The 12,053-nt window shown below is 38.3% G+C and overlaps 1 protein-coding gene across 5 annotated transcripts in view; it reads right to left on the bottom strand.

The window, feature by feature from the left end:
* Positions 1–4,811: 4,811 nt before the first annotated feature.
* The window catches only part of DAP3 (death associated protein 3), a 35,674-nt gene continuing 28,432 nt past the window's right edge, over positions 4,812–12,053 (bottom strand). For all 5 annotated transcript variants that reach the window (XM_063106545.1, XM_063106547.1, XM_063106544.1 and 2 more), the window contains 7 exons: positions 11,134–11,264; positions 10,305–10,385; positions 10,061–10,219; positions 9,459–9,518; positions 8,865–8,954; positions 6,165–6,282; positions 4,812–5,199 (listed from right to left, as the gene is read on the bottom strand). In XM_063106545.1, coding sequence (XP_062962615.1) covers positions 5,114–5,199; positions 6,165–6,282; positions 8,865–8,954; positions 9,459–9,518; positions 10,061–10,219; positions 10,305–10,385; positions 11,134–11,264 — 725 coding nt within the window. In that variant the 3' untranslated portion in view covers positions 4,812–5,113. The remainder of the gene's footprint in view (positions 5,200–6,164; positions 6,283–8,864; positions 8,955–9,458; positions 9,519–10,060; positions 10,220–10,304; positions 10,386–11,133; positions 11,265–12,053) is intronic.

The raw sequence follows: 12,053 nt of genomic DNA, 5'->3' as shown, positions 1-12,053 counted from the left end.
TATTGAGGTGTTATCATTATATAATAAATGATATTGAGGTATCATTTACATCCATTTTAAGTGTACAGTGATTTTGTAGATGTACAGAGTTGTGCAATCATTACTGTAATCCAATTTTAAAACATTTCCATCATCCCTAAAAGATCACTCTTGTGTGATTACAATTAATTCCTGTTCCTACTCCCCTGCACCAGGCAACTGGTAATCAACTTTTCTACCTTTATAGATTTGCCTTTTCTGGACATATTATATCATCATATAATATGTGGTCTTTTCCGTCTAGAGTCCCAGCAAAATGTTTTTTAGTTTTCCTATATTATTTTTGAGGTTCCTCATGGTGTAGCGTGTACTAGCATCTTGTTCCGTTTTGCTTATCCATTCACAAGTTGATGGATATTTAGATTATTTCCACTTTTTAGCTATCACAATGTTGCTATAAACAGTCTCATGCTGCTTGAACATAAGCTTCATGTGGACTATCTTTTTTTTTTTTTTTTTTTTTGTCTTTTTCGTGACCAGCACTCAGCCAGTGAGTGCACCAGCCATATCCTATATAGGATCCGAACCTGCGGCCGGAGTGTCGCTGCGCTCCCAGCGCCGCACTCTCCCGAGTGCGCCACGGGCTCGGCCCTATGTGGACTATCTTTTGTTTCCCTAGGGTAGATACCGAGGGGTGGAATTGCTGGGTCATGTGATAACTCAATGTTTAACATTCTGAGGAAATCCCAAACTGTTTTCCAGAGTGGCTGTGCCATTTTATATTCCCACCAGCAGTGTGTGAGGGTTCTTATTCTCCACATCCTCCCTAACACTTACTATTGTCTTTTTGATTTATAGCCATCTAGTGGGTACGAAGCGGTATCTTATTTTTTTTTTTTGGCAGCTGGCTGGTAGGGGGATCCAAACTCTTGACCTTGGTGTTATCAGCGTAGTGCTCTCTCAAGTGACCTAACTGGCCAGTTCAGGAGTTCTTTATACATTCTGGATTTAAGTCCTTTATCAGACATACAATTTGCAAATATTTTCACTGAGTCTGTGGCTTGTCTTTTTAATGGTATCTTTTGAAGAACAAAGGATTTTAATTTTGATGAAGTCTAATTTATCAAATTGTTCTTTTATGGATATCTTTGGCATCTGTGGAATATACTATAAGGCATATGTACCTCACAGGGCCTGGTTTTCCAAAGCCTTGCAGTTGCACATATTGACCTTGCGGAGCACTGGAAATTTTCCTCAGGCTATAAAGTCTCTGGTGTAAGATAAAGATTTGTGGCACAGCAAGGTTGCTGGCTCAAGGACAGACTAGTTACTGATTGTTATATAAAGATAATGAGAAATTGCTGTAAGATCACTTAATTGTCTAAGGAAATGTCATCTGACTTGTTTCACTGAAAGTTACCAGCCTATATGGTTAAACTATAACCCCACCTATGTTCTCTTCCTGTAACTTCCTGGTCTGGAAAATAAATGCAGGAAGAGAACCTCAATTTAGGGTTAATTTCCCGAGGAAGGGTTGCCTCTCACTGGAAGGGTTGCCTCTCCCAGGGAAGTTAACCACTTGGGGCTTCTCACTGCTCAGAAGAGATGGGCTTTGAGTAATCCTTTGTGTCTCTGTCACCCAGGGGAAGAGGGGTGACAAATCCGTGGGGGGCAAAGCAACACAAAGCAACAGGCATCATATCTCAGAAATCTTGCCTAATTCAAGGTCATGAAGATATTCTATGTTTTATTTTAAATGTTTCATATTTATTTCTTTAATCTATGCTCCATTTTTGTGCCTGATATGAGGTAAGGTAAGGTCAAAATTATTATTTTTTGGCAGCTGGCTGGTACAAGAATTGAACCCTGGACATTGGTGTAATCAGCACCACACCCTAACCAACTGAGCTAACCCACCAGCCCTCAAAATTTATCTTTTTGCATGCACATATCCAATTAGCCCGGCAGTATTTCTTGAAGATTATATTTTTCCCCACTGAATTGCATTGACATTTTTTGTCAATGAGCATAAACATAAGAGTTTATTTCTGGACTTTCAATTTAGTTTCACTGACCTAATGTCTACTGTTATGCTAGTACCACATGGTTTTGATTTCTGTAGCTTTATGTTAAATTTTGAAAATACGAACTCTTCCTTGTTTGCTCATTTAAAAAATTATTTTGGCTATTCTAGGTTCTGTTAACTTCCATATAAACTTTAGGGTCAGTTTTCAAATTTTTGCAAAAAAGCCTGAATTGAATCTATAAGTCAATTTGGGGAGAACTACCATTGTAATACTATTGAGTCTTCCAATCAATGAACATGGACTGTCTTTTCATTTATTTAGATCTTCTTTAATTTCCCTCAGTAATGTAAAATATTGTTTTTAGTGTACATCTTGTACTTTTAAAATTAAATTCATATCTATATATTTTACTGCTATTGTGAACAGAATTATTTTAATTTCATTTTTGGATTGTTCATTGCTGGTACAGAGAAAAAGAACTTTTTTTTTTATATTGATCTTGTATTATTGTGACCTTGGTGAGCTTGTTTTTAGTTCTAGTAGATTTTGGGGGGCTATCTAAGGGTTTTCTACATTCCAGATTATGTTACCTGAAAATAAAGGCAGATTTACTTTTTCTTTGCAATCTGGTTCAGTTGAGTGATGAAGAAAAGCCCCAAGAGGCTAGCTGTGCAGCAGCTTAGCACCGGAGACAATAAAAATCAAGGCATGAGCATAAGGACTGCAGAAGGGTCTTTAAAAAAAAGAGGACTGGATAGGGTAGATTGTGATAGGGTATTTGGAGAAAATTAAGAATCCACATAAAGCAGATTACAAAAGTAATGAGTTACTTCCTCAACAGCAACTTGGTAAATCAGTGACAGTACAATTTAATATTCCATACTCTTACGAGTTTAGCCTCCCAAAAGTGCAAGGGTCTCCCAGCCTCATTTGCAGCTAAGGATCAAGCTTGCCCATATGATGCAGGTCCTGGCCAGGAAACATCTTCTGATAAGAGCAGTGGCATCTCACTTTTTGGGAGGTACCAGCACTTGGAGTTTCTGGGGTTTAGCTGCCACTCTCATGGCACATGGTCATTGTCACAGGCTGCATGTTCATAATAGCAGTGGTGCCTCTACCACAGCACCCTTCTTCTCTGGTGTGGTATGAGTGTTGTCTGTGGCTGCAGAGCCTATGACACTGCCCTCTTAGAGGTTCTGTGTGCTATTTAATCTCTTCTTTTAAAATTGGTTTGAGTGAACACTTAATTTACAAGAAAGGATCTTGGCAGATACAATTTCGTAGAAAAGTGCAAACATCAAGGTATAGAGTAAACTTCTATGTTAAAAAATATATATATATATTTTGCATAGAAGTTTATCTCTAGAGTTTGGTAACAGAGGTTGCTTCTAGAAAAGAACTGGGAGAAAGGGAAGGTGCCTGATTTTTCATTATATGTTTTTGTACGGTTTGGAATTTGTAACATGTACTCGTATATGGCAAAATAAATTAGAATAAAGTCATAGCAAAGCCACTGAATGACATCCTCTAGGGGAATTTTAGAAAGCTCACTCTGGCATCCTGTGAAAGATGGACTGGAAGGAGGCAAGAGTAGTTGGAGGCAAACAAACAAATTAGCAAATGATTACAGTAAATCAAACAAGAAGAGATAGGGGTATGAAGGCAGCGGTAGTGAGGATGAAGGGGAGGAAGTAAGTTGGAGCTACTGAAAAGATAAATCTTAAGGCTTAGTGACATATTGGGAGGTATATCCATCAGGGCTCAATCTGAGCAGAACCACTAGGAGACACATAAAAAGGGATCTGTTACACAAATTCAAGCTTTCCAGTCTCTGTAAGTCTGCTGTCTTCATGTATGATGCTAGAGCATCAGACTAGTTAAACTGACACACTGCCATGCTACCACTGTGGGTGACCTGAGATTGGTTCAAGGGTGCAAATTCTATTTTTGATAGGGAGTTCTTCAAATAAAGCATTATAAAATCCAAGTTATGAGGACAGTTACCTACTGTTTAATGGATACCTACTATGTGTTAGGCACTTTACATGTCATTTGATTCTAACAAAATCCCTGCAAGTTTAGCATTATTTTTTAATTTTAATTTTTTGATGATCAAATCATTATTAGCATATTCATTATTACAAATCTTTAATTATTTAAATCTGTAATTTAAATCTTTAATCAAATCTGTAATTATTCTTTGTGCCCCTTACCCAAGTTTAGCATTATCATCACCATTAGATAAGAAGAAACAGAGATAAGTTGAAATTAGAGAAGACTAAGAGACCCTAAGACAGACAGGTAGTACGTGGCAGATCTGGGAATCAAAATTCTGACTCTTTAAATCATTCCAACAACCTGAATATGGTGAAAGGATTAAGCTCTACTGTAAATGATTTGAGTTACTATTTTCTCAATTCTCCCGAGGATGGTACATAGCTAGAACAACTCTATGTACATCAAAGATAAGTTAATTCATTATATACAATGGATAGGAGTTTAATGCTTACTTCTCTCAGGAACACATACAGAGTGACTGTACCATAAACAGCTGCCAGAAACTCAGCTGGAGTTTCAGTAAGGCTCTCAAGGATCACTAAGGGACAAAAGTATAAACAGGATGTGAATGATAAGTGTCTGTGAGGGAGAAGTTAAGCTGTGAATTTTGAATAAAGTCTAGAAAATAGAACTACTGGATATTTCTGTAGAATTGAGTCTCTTCAGACCCCCAACAAGCAGAATGACAGAGAGATTCAATTTGACTCATCTGAAGGATCTTTCGGTATTACAGATCTAACACAACACTTTAAGAAAGATATTTAATTTTACTTGTTTTAAGAAAAAGATCCATAATTATCTTATATGTGAAAACTAAATCCTATAAACTAATATTAGTTTCAGGAACAAGGGGACATCTTATTGCCATGTGTTCACAGTCACTTCATAAGGAATCCATTTCAATGAAGGTCCAGAGCCAACTGCAGTCCTGTCCAATCCCGTTTGTACAGGAGCCTGGCTGTTCTTCCTCTGTACTGTGGGACTTCCCCACCTGACTGGGTCCAGCCTAAAGGAAATATCCACTCTTCCATGCATGTTGTGACCGTGGCTTAGAGGTAGGCACAGAGCCGCTCCAGCTGCCCAGGGTTTGCATTACTTAGGAACAGCAGCTCCTTCTTCCCTTCTTCTGTCTGAGCTAAAATGGAGTCAAACAGATAAGTGGCAGTTTCCTCCTGCTGCATTGCATTCTCCAGAAAATTCTGTAGATAAAGGCTACCTTACCCAGATTATGTTCTGACATAATTAGAGTCTCCCAAGAGATCTCACTTCTAGATCCTTTATCCCATTAAGCTATTATTTTTTTCTATGTGTAATTTCCCTTTCTGTCTCTACCACTCCAATCCAGCATCTCTCTCTCTTTCCATTCCAAGAATATCTTATGGACTTCAGGACTTTAACAAATCTCCTACCTCCCTCAGAAATCTCTCCACTGTGCCTCCCAACCTACCGCACTACAGCTACTTTTATGCTCTTCTCTCTACTACTTTAGTAACCTATTCCAATTACTATGAACTCTTTATTACCTGCTGACATAACAGCCTTTACTTTTCCTCTATATCCCCTTTCACATCCAGAGGTAAGGGCAAGGTTACATGAACAGCTGGAATGCTTTCAGTTAAAGTGGATCAAATACGGTATTAAGAGTTAATTTTTGTACATGTACTAAGGCAGGATGGCAAAGACTCGGGTGCTAGGGTAGCCTCTCATACAATATGAATTATTCTGTGGGTGTCTCAGCCTGAGTCTCTCAGTTGAAGTTTGTTGATGAGTAAATGCAACAATGAGTGTGGCAGCGTCTCAAACACTGGAAACTTTGCCCAGTGGCTGGACTTGGCTTTGCCTCCTTCCTTAGCATAAACATTTTATTCTGGACTAAGATGAGAATTTAGGGAGAGATATGATCTGTTTTATAAATTAAACCTTAACCACCTCTCACCCACCTTTCTGTACCATCTTGTCAGCCAGAAAGAAGTCAAGATAAAGGGAAAAAAGATAAAATACAAATTACAGGTTGCTGCTGAGGGAAGAAGAGATCAAGGCTCTGATTTGGTGGGATTCTACTGTGAGCAAAAGCCCTGATAGGAAAAAAATCAAACTGACCTTTCTCATGTTGAAGCCAATTGTTCTCCAAATAATACTGAATGCAACTTTCAAATTCCTTTGGGTTATAGTTGGAAACCAGGATGGGAATAAAGGGATCCAGAGCATCAAATCCTTCCTGGAGAAGAAAAAGGATAAAGAAACAGTATCATTTAAGTGACAAATCAGTTGAGGGACAAATTCTATTTAAGCATTTTGAGGGCAAGGTCTTTGTTTTTCTTCTGTTCTACTTTATTCCTCACTCTCTGGCTACCTTGCCTTATATAGCACTCCACACATGGTGGCTGGCTACTGTTGCTCTACATGGCCACAAATATTTTATTTGTTTATTTATTTATTTATTTGTAGCTGGCCATTATATTTAAAAAAGAAATAACGCTTGAGGAGGGGGATGCCACTTGTCTCAGTATACTTCTTTTTTTTTTTGGACAGTTCTGACTTTTGGAACCAAGTTAATGTTTCATATACTCAACACCAGAATATAAATAAAATAAGAATGGGGAAAAAGACTAAATGGGATATAAACAAAAACAAATGAATCAACCAAACAGTATTTCAAATATAACATTTAAGAGGAGAGGGGGGAAAAGAAGAGGGGAGAGGGAACTAAACCAAGTAATTTCTGAACAGAATATTTGGACTAAAGACCCTTAGGCTAAAGACAACAACTAAACAAATATCAAACTGTAGTTAGCAGCTTCTTTTTCACAGAGTCAAGGGTTAGCAAATCTAGAACTACTTTTAACATATTCTAGGACTGAGCAAATAAGTAAATATATTGTAGCTAGTGAGAGAAGATTTCTTATTGTAGTAGATGAGGGTTACAAATATGGAAAGGGGGAAGGATATAACGAATGCTGTGACACTAGCATGGAAGTGGCAAGTAGCAGTATGAACTAGTGGTTTCTTTTTTTTTTGTCTTTTTCGTGACCGGCACTCAGCCAGTGAGTGCACTGTGAGTGCACCCACCATTCCTATATAGGATCCGAACCCGCGGCGGGAGTGTCGCCGCGCTCCCAGCGCCGCACTCTCCCGAGTGCGCCATGGGCCCGGCCCTGAACTAGTGGTTTCTGAATATGATTAGAGAAACAGATATAGATATGGGGATGTGTATATATAAACGTGCACACAGTACATACATACATATACATGCACGTATATATGTGTATATGAACATTACTTGTATCTGTTTACTAGCTCTGCTGAGAGGGCCCTAGAAAAAAATGACACCCCAGTAGAAATGAGTACACACACCACTTGGTTTCTAAATACCATTCTCCTCTAAAACAAACCAAGCCTCCTTAGAGAAATGGCTGATTCCAGGGTTGGGGCACAGAAAGTACAAGATGAGTCTGGAACATGTTCTTATGCTAGAAAGTAAAGCAATGTTAAAAGAATGATGGGGACATGTTAACAGGACATAGAAGCCAGTTTGAAGGAGCTCCTATGGGCCAAATATGGTATAATTTGAGCATTAAAATAAAAAATGATAGTAAAGATTTAGAACCCATTAAAATAAGAATCTGCAAGTCCATACTGAAACAAGCAAATATATAAGGGAAAAGAGAAAGTTCTTATTTATAATAGAAAGCCAAGAGACACATTTAGAAGAGACAATGGAGCTAGAAAATCTCTATTTGGCTATTATCATAATAACTAATTTAGGAAAGAATCATGAATGTAATGGATACTAAAACTAGTAGGTGGAAGTCTGAGGAGTAACAGAATATTTACCTAGTTTCAATATATCTCCCAGAGATACTTACTAAAATTACAAAGGGAAAATAGTAACTTTACTGAGGAGAACCAGATGGACACCACCTCAACTAAGTGTTCAAAATTAACATCAACAGTAATGGGAGAAGTAGATGTCATGTGCCTCCTGATAAGATGCACTGAAAAGATACATCCTCATTTCTTTTTTTTTTATACATTGTTCATTTATTTTTTATTTATTTATTTTATTTTTTTTGTCGTTTTTTCGTGACCGGCACTCAGCCAGTGAGTGCACCGGTCATTCCTATATAGGATCCGAACCCGCGGCGGGAGCGTTGCTGCGCTCCCAGCGCAGCACTCTACCAAGTGCGCCACGGGCTCGGCCCGATACATCCTCATTTCTTACATCACTTCTATTCAGGAGGAAACATGAGGCAGGCAACCCATAAAATAACCTACAAAATAACTGGCATGTACTTTTCAAAAATATAAATATTAAGTTTATAAAAGACAAAGACTGAAGAACTGTCACAGATTAAAGGAGACCAAAGATACAACATAACTGAACATATAACACATTATCGAAGACTTTCTTTTTCTATTTAGGATATTGGGATATCTGGCAAAAACATTAAGTTCCACAGATTAGGTGAAGGTATTGTAACTGATTATTTCCTGATTTTAATAACTGTTGCTATGGTCGTATATTAGAATATCTCTGTTTTTAGGAAAGAGACATTATTTAGAGATAAATAGACATCATATCTGCAGGTTACTGTCATGTATATTTGGAAAAAAAAGCGGAGAGAGATAAAAGGATAAAGCATATATGATCAAGTTAACATTTTAGGAATCTGAGTGAAGGGCATATAGGAATGTGGTTTTTCTCTAAGTGTGAAATTATGTCAGAATCAAGTTAATTTTAAAAAGACCTCTCTTCTAAAAAGACTATCTGAGGGGAAACAGATTTTCCCATGACTTGACCTTTCCCAGCAACTCTTGGGGCAGATAGGCTTTCCGGGGCTTAAAGAGAGACCCAGTCTGGCTCAAAGTCAACACAACTGCACCTCCATGCTGAAAGGAAGGAAAAAAGGCTGAATTAGAAAAAGCTGAAGTAGAAATAAAAATTCAACTTTATCATCTAGATTTTTTACCATACACTGTTATGGCAGTGTGGTCTAGCACAGTTAAGTGGCAAATAAATTGATTATTAGTTCTAGATTTGGCCCTAACAATAAATTGCTGCACAATCCTAAATTTATGAAAACTTATTTTTGAGTCTCGAGTCTTTTTAAAGATGGTAAGAAGATACAAAACACTTTAAACAACTGCAAGCAAAATAAAATCAGGCCAATACTTAAATAAAATGGTTTTGAATAAGTTTACTCCAGTCAAGTGGAAAGATTAGAAAACAAATACATAGATTTAAATCCAAACTTTACTCTTAACTTGGTACAGTTACAGGAATTAAGAAAAAGAACTTTCTGTCCATAAAATTAGAGACTGCAAAGTATTAGCAATGTAGTAGAATATGTTTAAAACAAAAACACATTTCAGAAAGGTATCATATGCACTTACCCAGTCATTTTTCATCATTTTCCTTAGGTTGTAAATAAGTGCTAGTTCCTCTGGGGCAATCTGCACATTGGTCAGTGAGAGAGAGAAGAGATCATTAATTGCTTTTCCTGGTTGCTCCTCTGAGACAACTGAATTGACAACTACTACACAAATCACGGTACCTGAAGGTATACCCTCTGGGACAAGCTACATAGCCACTGGCCCTAGAACTGCCATGCATCTGGAGATTAAAAACTGTCACCAAGAGAGAAAACACCCACTACCCTAAACCAACCCCTTCCTTGATGCTTCTGATCTTCTCCGCTTAGACAACATAGCCTCATTTGAAATACAGAATAGAGACAAAAAATTAGGAAAGAAAGAAAACAGAAAGAAAGCTTGTGCTGTCATGCTCTTTCCAAACTCTATCCCTTAGTTTTCAATGTATAATGGAACTCTTGGTATCACCTTCTCCTTCTGATGCTATTTTCACTGTAAGTTTTAATTCAAATACTCCTAGAACAAAAAAATATACTGCATGATCTACAAGGCAAATTCCAGCCTCTGTAAATGATGGAATCAGAAATCAGAGAAACCGGAACAGAGAAATCCAGTTTTCCTACCGGGCTTTTATCTTCTCTTTTCAGAGTAGTCCTCCCCCAGAGAGCATTAATTCCATCCACTGCCACCAGGAGGTGAAAAATGCCCAAAGAACTCTGCCTCTTTAGCTCTTTCAGCACAATCCCAACTGCATCTGTAGCATTCCTCACCCGTGTTATGCCCTGTTGGGAGAGACAGTGACTTACAATGCTATAAGAGGCTTTCTATGGTTATGACATGATACACATTCAGAGTCTTCTCTTATACCTGTTCAACCACTTCTCCCAAAGGACTGCCTTTCTCCGTGCTTTCTCTCTTATTCCAGACATATTTTTCTTGAACTTTTATCTAAAAACAAGCAAACAAAATAAACCGAAAAAAAGGCTACTTCACCTAAGGGTGAACCCATCCCTTGAGAAGGTAGGAAGCTAAGATTTGGAAGTTAAGCTAAGTTTAGGGAGTTAAGCTCCTCACCTTGAGAAGGTAGGAAGCTAAGGAGTCAGTTTTAATCTATTTTTTGGATCTTTTATAAGAGACCTCAATATGGAAGTGAATGCTTTCTAACCCATTTCTGCCTGGAGCTTTGGAAAAAAAAGTAAGATTCTGACTAGAAAGGTCCACAATGAGGCCTCGGCATCTGCATTTTTAATAAGCTCCTAGGTGATTCTGCTTTATACCCAGAGTTGAAACCCGTGGTCTAGGGATTGTATCCAAGAATCTTGGGAGTAAAAAACAATTTTACAAATACATTTCTGGTTCCCAACAAAGATCTTTCTTATCTGGAGAAAATCATATAGGTGGACACGTGCTTGTGGGGAAGTTGAGGCTGTGCCTTGGAAAAGTCAGTGGATCAATATGGTTTTCACTTTGCTGCCCACAAAATGGGAACTGCTTATTGTTGCTTCTTTATTTCACATGGATAATGAGCTTCCAGTTGTGAGCCCACTGTGAGCAAAATGTATGAAAGAAACACAAAATAGTATAGTTATTCCAAACTACAGTATCCGTTCTCCATAGCCTACTGGTACTCAGGGTAGAAGGAAGACAGAATGTATATAAAGACCGTCCAGCACCAAACTTCTGGCAGTCTAGTCACCTGGTTCAGGAAGCGTTCATTTGCAATTTTGAAGTTCTTTAGCCACATCGAAGCCTCTAAAGGTTGATCAAAGCGCTGTTTGTTATAGGTGGACTGAAGAAGATCCCGGCAATTTTTCACCCAAAGATGAGCTTAAAAAAAAGGCACAAGAAAACAAAATAGGCAGGAACTGACTATATTCAACTCAAAATAATCTATGCCTCTGTAAGTTATGGGGAATGACTTTAGTTTCCCATATTTCTTTCTTAAAGCCTTCTTGCTCTGGGATTTACATTTTTTTTTTTTTTTTTTTTTTGTCGTTTTTTCATGACCGGCACTCAGCCAGTGAGTGCACCGGTCAGTCCTATATAGGATCCGAACCCACGGCGGGAGCGTCACCGCGCTGCCAGCGCAGCACTCTACCAAGTGCGCCACGGGCTCGGCCCTTGGCCTTTTTTGTGACCGCCGTTCAGCCAGTGAGCGAACCGGCCATCCCTATATAGGATCCGAACCCGCGGCGGGAGCCACTCTCCCGAGTGAGGCACGGGGCCGGCCCGGGATTTACATTTTTGTCCGGTTCATCTTAGACTAAACATTATCATTACAATGAATTCATAAGGCATACCACATGCATTAAATGTCACCTCTGCTTAGTGGCAGTTTTTAAAGCTAAGTCAGAAACTGGATGTATACAACATTGAACAAAAAGGGATATATGCAAAGTATATGGGTTTAAGTTTTTAGGATCCATGTTGACAACTCTAGAATGCTAAATAGTAAAAGGCTCTATGGATATTCAAAATTGATGTGAAAATCAAAACAAAACAAAAACCTGTGGTGACCTCTAAGGCCAGGGTTTATGCTCTTGGGCATTAAATCAAAGTAAGGACTGCTTAGTGTCAAAAGACTTCAGGAGGTTCTTAGCCAAATACTAATATAAA

The sequence above is a fragment of the Cynocephalus volans genome, chromosome 8 (assembly GCF_027409185.1).
Source record: "Cynocephalus volans isolate mCynVol1 chromosome 8, mCynVol1.pri, whole genome shotgun sequence".
NCBI classification, from domain to species: domain Eukaryota; kingdom Metazoa; phylum Chordata; class Mammalia; order Dermoptera; family Cynocephalidae; genus Cynocephalus; species Cynocephalus volans.
This window is presented reverse-complemented; position numbering and strand designations above follow the sequence as displayed.